The 16590-nt window shown below is 34.5% G+C and overlaps 1 protein-coding gene across 2 annotated transcripts in view; it reads right to left on the bottom strand.

Moving 5' to 3' along the window:
• Positions 1 to 16590, bottom strand: part of Mitofilin (inner membrane mitochondrial protein mitofilin) — a 263003-nt gene that overhangs the window by 166633 nt on the left and 79780 nt on the right. For both annotated transcript variants that reach the window (XM_090392343.1, XM_090392344.1), the window contains exon 7: positions 10816 to 10952. In XM_090392343.1, the coding sequence (XP_090248469.1) occupies positions 10816 to 10952 (137 nt within the window). The remainder of the gene's footprint in view (positions 1 to 10815; positions 10953 to 16590) is intronic.

Genomic DNA, 16590 nt, shown 5'->3' with positions numbered 1-16590 from the left:
TTACCTAGAGTCAGGAGAGTAAATCAAGTGCAAGTTAAATGGAATGAATATCATCACCAAGCTGGAGCTGCAAAAAAAGAAACAATTGTGAAGGGAATTTAATGAGAAAGGTAACCTGCATGCCATGAACTGTACAAGGTACAGGCCAGAAGGATAACAAGTGTAGTAGGGAAGGCAAAAGCAGATTATGAAAAGAAGTTAGCAATCCAGGCTAAAGAGAATTTTGATATGCTGCATATAAAAGAAAGAATATTCAGTGGTATCTCGCTAATCCGAACCTCTTTAGTCTGAACCCTCAAGTAATCCGAACTGCGGTTTGAAAGAAGAAAAGTTTTATTTATTATATATTATTATTTTGTGTACTATTATTTTTATTTAATAATTATTATTTTAACTATTATTTATTTATTTTATTATTATTACAGTACAGTATTTTTTTTATACTGTCAATTGCACAGTTATACTGGAGGCCTATTTTGATTTATTGTGTGTTCACGTTTGCATTTTTATACTGTACAGTACGTACTGTATTGTCGGCATGAATCACAAATATACACAAAAAGAGGAAATTCAGAACGTGCATAATTTGGTTAAAAATAGAAATCCAGATGTTGATATTTCACAAACAGATGTTACGGAATGGATTACAGGTAGAACCGAAAGTGAATTCGAAATCAAATCAGACGCTGAAATTATAAATATGACACTACAGAATGAATTAGAAGACGATGATGACCATGAAGAACTCAAAGAAAAAAAAAAGTAAAACATGAAGAGGCAGCTGACAGTTTTAATATGTGTATAGAATGTGCTAAGCAGAATGATACGGCATTCCACAAAATTTTGTTGCTAATGCAGCTCCGAGAAGAAGCATTCAAAAAAAGTTTAGCTACCAAGAAGCAAAAGAAAATCAGTGACATTTTTATAAAGAAATAAAAAACTTTTTTTTGTGTGTGTTGTGTACAAGAAAGTGATATTTTTTACGCAAATTAAGTTACGTACTGAACTATGCAATTTTATTAAATCAGAATCCTCAACAATACGGGTACATACAAATTAAATTTTTTACTAAAACAAACTTGTGTACCATTTTTTTTTTGTTTTTTGTTTTGTTTTATATTACAGTACAGTAGCTTTTTTTCTATCAGGTTAATTTATTTACAGAATTAAATTGATGTACCATTAGAATCTGATTATTTTTTCTTAAACGCTAGTTATTGTTGTCTCATGGGGGGAAATTCGTTAATCCGAACGAGCACGGTTTTTATTAGTTCGGATTAGCGAGATAGCACTGTATATGGCAGAATGATTTTAAGGAATGCCCATGGTATAGAGGTAACTGAATCAGTTGAAATAGAAGATTTACTAAGTGAACACTCTGCAAGAGTATATCATCCATGTGGAGATGTTGCAGGAACAAGAGAGCCGAAAGCTTATACGAGAACTGAGGTGCATAGCATATTACAGAACCTTAATGTGAATATAGCTGTGGGATTGGATAGTATACTAGTCTGAGTTTTATGTGAAGTGGTGAGGGAAGTGTCAGTGCCCATATTGTTTAATCTTTGTCTCAGGTCTGGGTTAGTGTTGAGGAGGTGGAAAGAGGGTAAAATAGTTCCATTGCATAAAGGATGCTCCAAGACTGATGTAGCAAATTACCAACCCATCAGCATATCATGAATTGTTGTCAAAGTATTGGAGAAGTTATTCAAGAGCAAAATACTGGAATGAATAGATGGAAATTGGATACTGTATGGCAGGTAGCATGGTTTTGTGAAGGGTAGGTCATGCTCATGTTTTATAATACCGTGACAGCTGAGTTGAATAAAGGTAATGGGTTTACAATGATACTGCTGGACTCTGCACAGGCTTTTGACAGGATACCACATGGAATTCTAATCAGTAAACTGCAACACATGGGGATGGATAAGGGAATGGTTGATAGAGAGTAATCAGAGAGTAGTTTATTCAGGAGTAGAGTCCAAAAGAAGGCTGTGACTAGTGGCATGCTGCAGGGTTCTGTTATTCAACCGCTGTTTAATTTATTCATTAACAATATAGGAAAGGATCTGACAGAAACTGTTCAGTTACTTGCCAATGATGCAAAGTTGGGTAGAGCAATAGTTAACACAAATGATGTCAAAATTTTGCAGGATGATTTTGATAGATTGGCAGAATGGACAAATGAGAATGGATATCAGTTTAATGTGGCAAAGTGTAAGGGTAAGGTTATGCATTTTGGGTTGAAAAGATTACCTGCTATATACTGGAGAAGTTATTCCACATTTGTGGAACTGTACCCCAGGAAATTGGCAAAGTTAGTGGATAAGGAGTTAAAGTTTATGAGGCACATAGCAAAAGTGGCTAAAGCAGCTCATCAGATCACTTGGTTACTGAAGAATACTTTGATGAGAAAAGACAAGCAGGTTATTGTTCCTCTGGATTGACCATTGCTAAGACACCATCTTGACAACTGCGTGCAGATCTGTGTGCCAGCAATTGGTGATTGGGAGGGGGGGGGAATCCAGAGACAAGTGACCAAGATGGTAGCAGGTCTATGGAATGAACTTTATGCAAACAGGTTTAAGATTTGTGGGTTACAGAAATTGGTTGATAGGAAGAAAAGGGGTGATATGATTGAGATATACAAATTAGTGAGGGTTTTTTTACAAGATTAATTCATAGGAAAATTTTCAGAACAGGTGTGGTGACAGAAGAACTAGGGGCCATCCATGGAAACTAAGTAAGAGTGTAGTTAGCAAGGGTTTTAGAACTAGGTTATTTGCTTGGAGAATAGTGAATGAGTGGAATAGGTTGGCAGAGTCTGTTGTGGGTGCCATGACTGTGAATGAGTTCAAAGCAAAGCATGATAGATACTGCACAAATGTTGGATAGTTTTTGACATGATGTTTAGGGCTTCTCTCGATGAGTCTAAGGACTCCTTGTAGTTACCCATAATAATAATAATAATTAAATTTTTTTTATTGCTGAATTTCATATACTATATGTATTACAGCAGTTATTCAGTTTATCTTAGGAGAATATCATCATTTGCATAAAGAGATGAGATTACATCTCCAGTTTTGATATCAGATTTAATGTCACTTTCCTTCATAATGTGATTTATGAATGAGTGGAGAATATATGAGTGGAGATGATGGATAACAGTGAAGACAGTGAGTATACTTGTCATTACCTGATTTTACATCAAACTGTAAAAATTGTGAATCTTTTTACAATTGTTTCTCTACATTAGTATTTTATTAGTGTCTCCTTCAATTTTAACAGCTGATTTACAACTCAACTATACACTATGTATTGCTAAAAAGATTTTCTTTTGGCATGCTGTTATATGCTTTTTTTGAGATGTATAAAATTTAAATACAGTTCTTTGTTATACTTCAATGATTTCTCAACTGTCTTAAAGTGAAAATCTGACCCTGACACTCCTGTTCAGCTGAACCAGGCTGTTATTCTCCATGTTTTGCTTCAACAATTTCCCTTAGCCTCAAATATGATTGCATAAATCTCACCTGGATTCCTGTGTAATTTTCACGTATTATTTTATTCCATATTACTAGCTATGGATATATGGAATATATCCATAGCTAGTAATGAACGTATTACCAGTGATATTCTCACCACAATTTTATGCTTTAGTTCTTCAAAAAGAAGGCTTTCTCTTTATTATAAGACTTAACAGCATCAATTGCTGTTGCATGCATTCAATCGACTTTTTTTTTGTTTCTTCCATTAGCATTGCATTGGCAAAACTTTCATGTGCTGCATAATCTGAACTTTATCTTTATAACATATATATATATATATACATACAATGTATATGTAATTATATGCTTCAACTCGGTTGTTGTGATACATTTTTAAAAATAGATTTAATGACTTAAAAACCGAGATTACTTATAAAGATTTAATAAGATTAATACAACTAGTTTCGGCTTATAATAGCCATCATCAGGTATTCTTAAAGGAAGAGAATAGTAATAAACATTGAAGTATCTAAAAACTTGAAAATACAGGTAAAATATCGCCACACATAATTGATACATAAAAAACGTATTTTTTCAAGTTGTTCTAACAGATGTGCCATTGTTTATTGCAAGTATTTCAGACACAAAACGTTGTTTAGCTTTTTTGTTCGCCACTAAAAGATCTTTAGCTCAAAAACTTGAAGAAATGATGGATAATGATAACTTACATGATTTTATCATTAACAGTGAAGCACAAGCCACTCGAATACAAAACAATAATAAGTATACTCTTATCCGGAAATTTAATAATCTACAAAGGATACAAAACAGATCTAGTCATAGTGAAGCCCGTATTAATCCTGAAAAAGTTGTAGTGAACAAATCTTCTCATATTTTAATGGATGCGGAAACGGATATTCTTAGCAAAGGTCTCAATTTCATTCCCTCACCAAAATTTATCCCTAAAGAATCTCTCCTTACAAAAATAGAAAAGGCAAGTTCACTCATTCCTAATCATTTAGCGAAACTTCTTCGTATTGAATCGATTTTCATTATAAATAATGCTAAACCTCCAACAGATAATATTTCTCTGGCTGAAAGACAAGCCCTAAAAAATCTAAAACAGAACAGTAACATTATTATTTTACCTGCTGATAAAGGCAATTCCACAGTCATCCTCAACTCCGAAGATTACCACAACAAAATGCTTCAATTACTTGGAGATAGTTCGACATATTCGATTCTTCAGGAAGATCCTACAAGAGAATTACAAAACCGTACAAACAACTTGTTAAAGACTGTGAGTGAACTTCCTCATAATGTTCGCCTCTCTTTACGCTCTCTACATCCTCTTATCCCACGCATCTATGGAGTTCCCAAAATTCATAAAGAAAACATCCCTCTTCGCCCAATTGTGGAAGGAATTGATTCACCTACATATAAACTTTCAAAATATCTAGCAACGTACCTCAAGTGTTTCTCCAATAAATCTTCATCTTTCATCAAAAACACCACAGATTTTGTTTCACATATAAAAGATATTCCCATCAATGAAAATGACATTCTAGCAAGTTTTGACATTATATCTTTGTTTACTAACGTTCCTACAGATGAGGTACTTACATTACTAAAGGACAAATTATCCAAAAAAATGTTTGCTTTATTAAAACATTGCATTCATTCTGGTTACTTCAAATATCAGGACTCCGTTTACCAACAAAAACAAGGCCTGGCAATGGGCAATCCTTTGTCCCCAGTTCTAGCTAACATCTTCCTTGAAGATTTTGAAACGAAAGCCATATCTTCCTTCTCATTTAAACCGAAAGTTAGGAAAAGATATGTTGATGATATTTTCATTGTTTGGAATCACGGGCACACATCTCTCATAGCTTTTCTTAATCATCTTAACATCCAACATACTAATATAAAATTTACTGCTGATCTAGAAAATAATAACTCCTTGCCTTTCCTGGATGTCATGCTTACACGTTGCTCTGAAAGATTAAAAATCTCTATATACAGAAAACCTACTCATACCAATAGATATCTGCATAATCTTTCTCATCATTTTCCACCACAAAAACTTGGAACTATATCTACCTTAGGACACAGAGCACGCTCTCTCTTGAATGAACAAGATGAACTACAAAAAGAAATAAATCAACTCTCGCTTATCTTTAAACAAAATGGTTACTCTGAAAAAATGATTAAGAAATTTCTTCTGGATCCTCCTAGACAGTGCACCACAGGAACTAGTAATTTTAAAGGCAGCATCTCCATCCCATATATTAGCACAATCTCTAACAAATTAGCAAAAGTCCTTAAAAAATATAGCATCAAGACGTTTTTCACCACCCTTCCAAAAATCCGTTCTCTAATCAGTCATCCAAAGCCTCCTCATCACAACCTAAAATATCCAGGTGTATATAAATTATGGTGCGATTGCAATATCCCTTATTTTGGACAAACTAACAAATCTGTTGAGCAATGTATAGAAGAGCATAAAAGAGATATCTCTTACAAAAGATCATGTGCAACTGCGTTATCCAGTCATATTCTTTTTTCAAATAATCCTAATGATGATCAACAAAGCCACTCCGTTTGCTGGGATAGATCAGAAAATATTTTTCGCTCTGATGATGAGTTTGAGAGAAAAATTATAGAATCAAGGGAAATCCTTCTGAATCCTGTCCACTTAAACAACAATTTGAGTTATAACATCCCATGCTGCAGTTATTCAATATTGAAGTTCACGTGAGTCTGCACGCATACTTGCAATAAACAATGGCAAGTCTGTTAGAACAACTTAAAAAAATACAACATTTTTTATGTATCAATTATGTGTGGCGATATTTTACCTGTATTTTCAAGTTTTTAGATACTTCAATGTTTATTACTATTCTCTTCCTTTAAGAATACCCGATGAAGGCTATTATAAGCCAAACCTAGTTGTATTAATCTTATTAAATCTTTATAAGTAATCTCGGTTTTTAAGTCATTAAATCTATTTTTAAAAATACAATATATATGTGTATATATATATAATGTTTCGACTTGTAACAGCCTTCATCAGGTGACATTATAAAAGAAAGAAAAAACACTAAAACACTGAAGCTTAAATAAACTATGAACATAGAGAGTCTCTATGAACATACAAATCATCATCACCTGATGAAGGCTGTTACAAGCCGAAACTAGTTGTGTTTTTATATTAACACCTTTTTACTTAAATCTCGGTTCTAGTCATTCAATTCTTTATAAAAATATGTATGTTAACCGAACTAATGATCATTCTTTCATATAATTCATATATATGTATATAATATATAATTCATAATATAAATCACAATGCCTATTAACTTTTAGCTTTTTTTTTTCATCATCATCATCATCAAATTCCTGCCATGTACCCTCAAGGGGTGTACAGGATATGATAGTACTACATGAAAAAAATTACATAATTACTAACTTCCTATCTACAATTTTCCTCCAAATCAGTCTGTTACTTGTCAAGACTCCAACATTATCAGATCTTATATTTCTATCGTCTAAGGCACTTTATACCGTATCAATCCACCTATATCTTGGTCTTCCTCTGAGTCGTTTTGGTGCCATCAAGTGTTTTACTTCTGACCCAGCTCTCAGATCCACAAGTTAAAACTGGTTTGAACACTGTCTTGTATACAGCTAATTTAGTGTTCTGACTAATTTCTCTCTTATTTAATATGAATTTATTCAATTGAATAAATTCATATTAAATAAGAGTTGAATAATTTATTCAACTTCCTACCATACCAGCTTTGCTGATTCTCTTGTCTATTTCCATATTTAATTTACCATCTTCACTAAAAATCGTGCTTAAATAGCTGAAATGTTTTACTTGTTCCACAGGTTCTCCATTCACAACACAGTTGACATTTTCAATGATTCTGCCTATTTTCATTGTCTTTGTCTTTTTATCGCTGACCTTCATACCATATCTATTACAACAGCTATTCAATTTAGTCAGAGAATCTTGCAGACTTGTAGCGGATTTATTTAGAAGTATAACATCATCCACATAAAGCAAAGAGCTGACATTAACATCTCCAATTTTGATATCATGTTTAATACCACTTTCCTTCATAATGTGATCCATATGGATAATGAATAACAGAGGGAATAATGTACATCCTGGTCTGACACCCAGATTTAACATTAAACCATCTTCCTGTACTTCCTTCAATTCTAACTGCTGACTTGCAATCAAATAAAGACTAAGTATTGCTTGATATAATGCCCCATTGACACCATATAACTGTAGCGTATTGAACCGCTTCTCTCTTGGCACCTTGTCATATGCCTTTTCCAAATCGACGAAACTTAAATACAGATCGTTGTCATATTCTCATGCTTTCTCTACTATTTGTCGTGAAGTGAAGATCTGATCCTGACAGCCTCTATTTGGCCTGAATCCGGCTTGTTCTTCACCCAGCTTTTCTTCCACAATTCTTCTCAACCATTTCTCAAGTATACTTGCATGGATCGTGCCAGGAACACTCAGTAGGGAAATACTTCTGTAATTCTCACATTCAGTTTTATTTCCCTTTTTATATATATGGGTACTATGAGAACTCTACTCCAATCATCAGGAATTCGTCCCTCTGTCCAGGCTTTCTGAACTATGCAGTGCATCCACCGTAAGACTTTTATACCACCATACCTCAGTATTTCTGGTCGAATATCATCTACTCTTGCTGCCTTTCCACATTTCAAGCCTTTGATGGGTTTTTCTACTTCAAGTATGGATATGTATTCCTGACTGCATGCCTGGTCAGTGTTTTTTACCGCTGTGCTGTCATCACTGCTTGTTTCATTTAGCAGTTTTTCAAAGTAATTACTCCATACTTCAAGGATATCTTTTTCTCCCCTTTTCATGTCACCTTCATCATCTCTAACTCCTTTTAAAGCACTCTTTCCTCCATTCCTAAGCTTCTTCAGCAACCTGCAGAATATTTTGCCACCTTCTTGATATTTATTTTCTATATTCTTGCCAAAGTCCTCCCATGACTTTTGTTTAGCTAGTTTTACACAGTGTTAGCATTCTTGCATTTGACTCTATATTCTCTAAGAGCACAAGCTGACTTATTTACCAGGAACTTTTGATATGCTTTCTTCTTTTCCTTCACTGCCTCTTTAACTTCCTGTGTCCACAATGGAGTTCTAATTTTTCTATCCTTGCGGACAACCTCACCACATGCCTCTCTAGCTGAATCAATCAGGGCTTTCTTCAAGGCTTGCCACTGAATCTCCAAGGTTTGATTCCTGTTCTCAAACTCTTTGATTTTTTCTTCAACAATCTGTGTATTTTAGTCTACAGTTCACAGCTGAGAGCTGCTCAACTTTTATTCGCTTTAAAACTTTGTTACATGTTATTCTTTTCAATATGAAATTCAATTTTATCCTGCTCAAGACTAAATAGTGATCACTTCCAAGTTCAAATCCTCTGTACACTCTGGTGTCCTGCACCAGGGAGAAAACATCACTATCAACAATAACATAGTCAATGAGACTTTTCTTATTCCTTGCCTCTTCTCTCTATGTGAATTTGTGCACATTTTTATGTTGGAACATGGTGTTGGTAATAACCAGTCCATGTCCTGAGAAGAAATCCAACAGATATTTGCCATTATTATTAGCTTTGCTCTTTTCTCCAAATTTTCCCAAAATATTTTTGTATGTCTGACAATCATTTCCTACTCTGCTATTCAGATCACCAACAAGAACCAACTTTTCCTTTTTCATTGTGTCAGTTGCTTTTTCTAAAGCATCAAAAAATTCCTCCACTTCTACCTTAGTAGAACCTTCTGTGGGACCATAGGCACAAATAAGTCTCATTGTCCAATTCCCCATTCTGATATATGCCCACATCACTCTACTTGAGACTGCCTGCCATTCGAGAAGATTAGCCTCATATTTTGTGTTGAATACTATGGCTACTCCTTCTTTTCCTTGATTGTCATTTCCTGAATATAACATTTTGTATTTATTGCTCAGAAAGATCTCACCAGTTTCGTCTTTTTTGTTTCAGTCACCCCTATAATGTTGATCTGGTACTTATCTAATTCCTCAGCTAGCTCCATTTCTTTGCCATTCAGGCTTCTTACGTTGATAGTACCGATCATTAACTCTGGTGATGTTGAGTTGGGGTGTGTTTTCATTTGTTCCAGTAGCTGACTTTTCGCTGTTCGCCCTGGTTCCCTGGTGAAAACAATGGGGCCTTGTTTAACCGGGTGATGCCCCAGCCGGCATGAAATTTTGTCATGTTGTACCATCATTTTTTATTTTGGTTTAACCAATAAGAATACAATTTGGTCGGCTAAATCCCAAATTGCCTCATATCAGCCCATCCTCGTTTGTTCAGTATCCAAGTATATACCCAACAGGGTGCACCATGAGAAGGTGAGGATTGGACATTAGGTCAGAAGCCCTGGTCGGTTCTCCGCATTCCTTTAAAGGCTATGTGGAGGTCTTCTCTCAGTTATACAGCTTTGACCCTTAAGCACCCCCCTTTTTTTTTTCACGTCGTCTAATAATTTCTACTTTAGTCACCACAGTTATAATGTACCTCTTCTTACCACTATAAATACATGTGTTCACATCACTTTTACATTTATAAGACATAAATAAGGTTTATATTTTGTTTATAATAAGTAAACAAAATATAAAACAAACAACAAACAAAACGGTGATGATATTATCAGCTATGTGTCAGCTGACTAAGACTATTTATGTTTAAAGTAGTACTCGATAAACGTTACTGGTCAAAAAATTTGGTACTGCAACCATGCATCTATGAATCCGCGTAACTCGAATCACTGCAAATTGAGAACTTAAGAGTATTAATATGTGTTCCTGATTGCATTCCTCTTGAATATTTTCTGCCACCGTTTGATCACTTCTTTCTTTAACAGTCTTTCAATATAACTATACCAAACATCTTGAAAATCTTTATCTTCAGTTTTCATGTTATCTTTGTCATCTGAGAATCTTTTTACAGTACTCTATCCTCTATTTCTAAGTTTTTTCAACAGTCTCCAGAACATTTTGTCACTTCCTAATATCTGTATTCTATATTCTTATCAACATCTAATAATAATCCATAAGATAATATTTTAGCCTAAATTATTTATTTCATGTATTTCATAAGTATTTTCATCTATTTTCAGATACCTGCACCCAAAATTTTCCTAAAGTAAATGTATAACTCTATGAAGATATTTCTGAGAATTTGTACTCAACTTTTTTTGTTTAAAATTATGTTTTCTAAAAATGTTTCACAACTTACTTCGTATGCATCCAGTGTTTTATACACTTTTTGTGTGTGTGTTTTAACAGCATCAACAGCAACTTCATGTGCTAAGAGAAACCCTTTAATATTTTTATCTATTACTGCAATAGCATCTTTTAATGACTCTTCTAATGCTGTAAAAAATATTTAAAAAAAACGGCAAAGTAAATATATATATATATATATATAACATTTTGCCACTTCCTGATATTTGTATTCTATATTCTTATCAACATCTAATAATAATCCATAAGATAATATTTTAGCCTAAATTATTTATTTCATGTATTTCATATGTATTTTCATCTATTTTCAGATACCTGCACCCAAAATTTTCCTAAAGTAAATGTATAACTCTATGAAGATATTTCTGAGAATTCGTACTCAACTTTTTTTTTGTTTAAACTTATGTTTTCTAAAAATGTTTCACAACTTACTTCGTATACATCCAGTGTTTTATACACTTTCTGTGTGTGTGTGTTTTAACAGTATCAACAGCAACTTCATGTGCTAAGAGAAACAGCACTCAACAGGATAAAAGGCAAAAGGCAGCACTAAGCAAACTGTGTTTGAAGGAAGCTCTTTTTGCAAAGGAATAAACTTGGATGTCTCTAAAACAGCATTTTATATGCTATTCAGTTCATTTATTTCAAAATATGTTTTTTAATGTGAATATAAGTTGCACCAGTGATATCCATTTAGTTTTGATTCATTCAGAGTTAAAATATATTGGCGTCCAAAACCTAAGGACAAACACTATTTCTGAAAATTACAACTGCAAATTCAGATGAATCAGCTTGTGGCAATTTGTGTAACTGATGATTTCGAGTAGAAAGTGGGTACACATTCAAATTTTCGAATTGTGTGCAACAGGATCACATAGCAGCACTCAACAGGATAAAAGGCAAAAGGCTGCACTAAGCAAACTGTGTTTGAAGGAAGCTCTTTTCTCTAAGGAATAAAGTTGCAAACTTGGATGCCTTGTAATGTCTTAAAGACATTATCTAGTTCATTTCACATGGGGAAGAATTATTGGAATGCTTGAAGAAGACTGAAGAATTACTGATATTGCCAGAGAGTTTGGAATCTCACATAGCATTGTATCCAGGCTCTGGGCAGCAATCCAAACCAATGGAATGTGTTCCAGATGTTTGCTAAAAGGTTGTCCTCACCCTACCATAGAACATGAAACCAGATTTTTGGTTATAACAACAAAACGTAATCAATGTACCATGGCAGGTCAGTTTGCAAGTTGTCCCATTCAAGCACAGGTGTGCAGATATCTCGACAAACTGTGGCAAGTCATCTGAGACAAGTAGGCCTATACACCAGAAGGCTTGTAGTCTGCATCCCTTTATCCACAGTTCATCATAGAGCACATTTTTAGTAATGTTGTTGTATCCATAAAAATTGGACAAGACACCAATGGGCTAATGTACTCTTTACATATGAGAGTCGTTTCAGTCCTGACTCTGATTCCAGATGACAGTTGATCTAGCATGAAAATGGTACTGCTTACCATCTCAAGAATGTTCTTGAAAGGGATAGATATGGTGGTGCTGGGTTATGGTGTGGGGAAGCATTATGCTCAATGGATGCACTGAGCTACAAGTGCTGGAAAAAGGGGCTATGACTGGTGACCAATATTGCAATGATTCTTCAACATCACGTTCGAGTGTTCTCTAGTGCTGTAGGTGAAGAATTCATTTTTATGGATGACAATGCCACACCACATCGTACATGAGCAGTGGAGATACTTTGTGTGGAATGCCAGCCTGATTTGTGCTCTCTCTTCTATTTTCAACGTCTTTTACATGTTCAAACATGTGGATCTCTCCTGACCTCTCCATCTGGCCTACATAACAAATGCCACAAGAGCAACGAATGGGATGATGTGGGGGTTTTGGTGGATGTAGGAATCTTGATATTTTTGTTGTTGTCGTCGAATCCATTGAAGAGCTTCTAGATATGACCGTGGATCTGCAGAACTGCTTTGGCAATCTGTCGAACTTTGATGGAGTAGAGCTTTTCTCTAGAGTTACTGTCAATTTTCTGTAGAGTAGCAGCAATTGCTGGACAAGAATAAATATTCACAGGTGTTAGTTCAACTCTTGGACAGTTTTTGCATGTTTCATAGCTCCTACTACCATTTGGCTGAATTTTCATGCCTTTAAAATGTTCAGTCCTTAGTCTGGTGATGATTGTGGTTATTTCTCTATTTTCATTAATTTCACTGATTTCATTCTTCTTCTTGAATGTTTGTTTTAATCTTATTTTGGTGACAGAGTTACCATCAGTGGGTGTAATTTTTGAGATAAATGTCTTGCATCTTTGGCTAGTCTGTCTGCTCTTTCGTTGCCTTCAATATTTACATGGGCTGGTATCCATTGAAGTGTGCAGTTCTTATTTTTCAAATTTAAGGTAGTCAGTAGTTCATGAATTTCCTGTGTGAGATTTGTTTTTCCATTTTTTAATGCCTCAAGTGCAGATTTTGAGTCACTGTAGATGGTTATTATTGGATTTGAAAGATAGAATTTGAGAGCTGTATGTATGATGGCTGTTAATTCACAAGTGAAGTTTGAAGCTATTTTGTCAGCTGTGGTTTTGATTTGCACTTCCTCGCCTCCAGGTAGAGTTAGAAAAACTCCTGAACCTCCTTGGTTGAGTGCGTCATCAGATGATCCATCGGTGTAGGCAATGACATAGTTTGTTCGAAGAGATTTAAGTTTATCATTGTTTTTTTGGTAGAATAGTGAAAAAGAATGGTTCTTTGCTTATTTTAATGGATAGGTGCTATGAACATGGTGTAACGTAGATGATCTCTTTAGTCTAGATTTTCTTGTCCAGGCATTGAAAGTCCTGAGTGAGATGTGATCCTGTTGGTGGCTCCTGATTCTGTTAATGAATTTAACTGTAAATAGTTAAAAAAGCTCTTGTTGAGCTTTTAAATTATTTGTGGATGAGACTACACCTATGATAATTTTTGCTGCTCTTGATTATACTCTGTCAAGTTTTTCTTTTGAACCAGTAGAAGCTGGAGCCCAGATTGATGAGGCATATTCCATAGTGGGTCATATGAGTACTGTATATGTAGTTTTGAGTGTCTTTGATTTTGCATCCCACTTTGTTCCACAAAGCCTTTTGATGATATTAAGCTTTTTAAGAGCTTTATTGGATATATTTGTAATATGAGTTGTAAATCTCAGTTCAGTATCTAGGGTTAGGCCTAAGTATTTTGGAGACTCTGTTTTTTCTATTTTGGTATTATATATTTTGATTTGGGGATTGTAATTATGTATTTTTTCTATCAGTGGAGAAGATGCTAAGTTTTGTTTTTTCTGGGTTTATCTGTAGTTTAAGTTCCTTTGCCCATCTTCTAAACCTTTTATTGAAATATTTAGGACTTTTTCAGATTGTTGAGGATTACCTGCTTGTGTGCCAGATTGCTATATCATCTGTATAGCATGCTGTTTTTGTGTCATTTATTATGTGAAGATGGATATTGTTTATATAGATGAGAAATAGGAGTGGGCTTAAAATAGAACCTTGTGGGACTCCAGCCCAAGTTCGATGCATGTTGGAATAAATTCCATTAACTTTTACTTTCATTTTTCTTCCTTTCATGAAATCTGAAATCCAAATTAATGCATTCCCCCTTATTCCTGTATTGTATGCAATTTTTATTAATTTTTGTCTCCAGACATGATCATAGGCAGCTGTGAGATCCAAGAATACTGCTGTCGTCTTCTTTGGTGGTTTTTCTTGAAATCCATCTATGACTGATTAGCAAAGATAAAATAATTGATCTTCTGTAGTGTGTTGAGACCTGTATGCAGTTTGGTAGAAGTTGATCTTGTTGTTTTCTAAGAGCCAATTCATAAGTCTGGTATGTATTATTCTTTCGTTTACTTAACAGACAGTGCTAGTCAAAGCTATTGGTCTGTAACTTTTACAGTCACTAGGGTTTTTGTAAGTTTTTAGTAGGGTATAATGACTGATGTTTTCAGAAAGCAGTATTTGGCTATTTTCCCCATGTTTTTAATAACATGTCCAAAGATAAGATCAATTCCGGGTGATTTGTCAGAGTCAATATGACTAATTGCTGTTTCTAATTCTGTCACTGTGAGGCCCTGAGTCAAGATGTCTTCAGACGGATAGGTTCTGGATTGTATTAGCAGATGTTTTGCAATTTTTCTGCACTTTTTGTCTTCTTTGTTGCATTGCAGCTTGCTTGCATTTTAGTAATGTTTGGCTAGTAAATTTGCCATCTGTTTGTTTGTTGCTGCTGTATTGGTTTCTGAGGAGACTGTGTGTGTGTGTGTGTGAAGGGTGTTTAATAATCTGATGATGTTCCAGTTAGTAATGATGTAATTTTTTCATGTAGTACTGTCATATCCTGTACACCCCCTTGAGGGTACATGGCAGGAATTTGATGATGATGATGATGATGATGATGTTCCAGTGTTGTGAGTCTTTTCTTGGATCTAGTCTATTGCAGAATTCTTCCCACTTTTTTTGCTTGCAGTTAGAAATTTCATCTTCTATGTTTTGAGTTAATTCTATTAACTTCTTTCTGTTGTTTCTGTATTATTTTGTTTTAAATGTTTGTTGATAATATCTCTTTCAGTGATCATAGCAGTGATATTATGATCTTTCCAAAATGGAACCCAATTTTTTTTCCTGAGTCCTCTGGGAGAATTTTTTGCAGCTCTCTATATGTTGTTAGTTAGTTCTAGTAGTTGCTGATCAAGTTCTTTACTAGTGGGTGTGGTAATGCAATATGTTTTAATAGTTGTGTGTATTTAGGCCGATTTGCTTTTCTGAAGTTCCAAGATCTCTTTGTCTGTGGTTTTTGGTCTAACTGCAAATTAATGGTTGTGATAATAGGTCTATGATTGCTGATGACATTCAGTAAGGCACTAAAAAGTAAAAAACTGTTACAAACTGGAGTTTGTAACAGTTTTTTACTTTTTAGTGCCTTACATCAGTCATGTACCCTGAAGATGCCAACAGCCTTAGCTGGTGAAACTAGTTGGTATAACATAGTTGTTTATTATATGTACTTGATCAATATAATCCCATTAAAAGTCTTTCCAGACGATGTTCTTTTTTCCCATGCTTCTGTTATAACAGTATCTTACTTGATCAATACTTTGCATGCTATAATTTTTATCGTTTTCTACCCCTATAATGCCGAAACGTAAGTGCAGTATTAATGATTATATTAGAAGAGAATTTCCTTTCATTAAAGGTGTAGATGAAAATGTGGAATGTACTTTATGTAACTGTAAATTTTACATTTCGCATGGTGGTCGGTCAGACGTAGTCAACCATGTGAAAATGAAAAAACATAAAGCTGCTGTTCGAAGTAAGGCTTCCAACTGCAGTATAAATAATTTTTTAATTGTGAAAACCAAGAGTGAAAGAGAAAAAGAGTTATCACTGACAACGCGTATCACACAGTGGCATAACCACAGCTTTAACTCCACGGACTGCATAACAACCATTGTGAAAAAAATTTTCAATGATAAATTTAAGTGTTCGTAAACAAAGTGCAAGGCAATAATAACCAATGTTATTGCGCCATTAGCAACAAAGCAGACTGAGGAAGAGCTAAAAGAAGTCATTTTATATCAGTACTAATCGATTCATCAAACCACTTTGACATGAAATTAGTGACTCTGGTCAATAGATACTATCATCCAGAAAAAGGTGTGAAAGTGAATGTGTTGGAGTTAGTTAATTTAGGTGGTGAAATTTCAGAACTCTTAT

The sequence above is a fragment of the Typopeltis vanoorti genome, chromosome 5 (genome assembly GCF_054136105.1).
Source record: "Typopeltis vanoorti isolate ZY-2024b chromosome 5, IOZ_Tvanoo_1.0, whole genome shotgun sequence".
Lineage (NCBI taxonomy): Eukaryota > Metazoa > Arthropoda > Arachnida > Uropygi > Thelyphonidae > Typopeltis > Typopeltis vanoorti.
The sequence above is the reverse complement of the archived record's forward strand: the minus strand, read 5'-3'. Positions and strand labels throughout refer to the sequence as shown.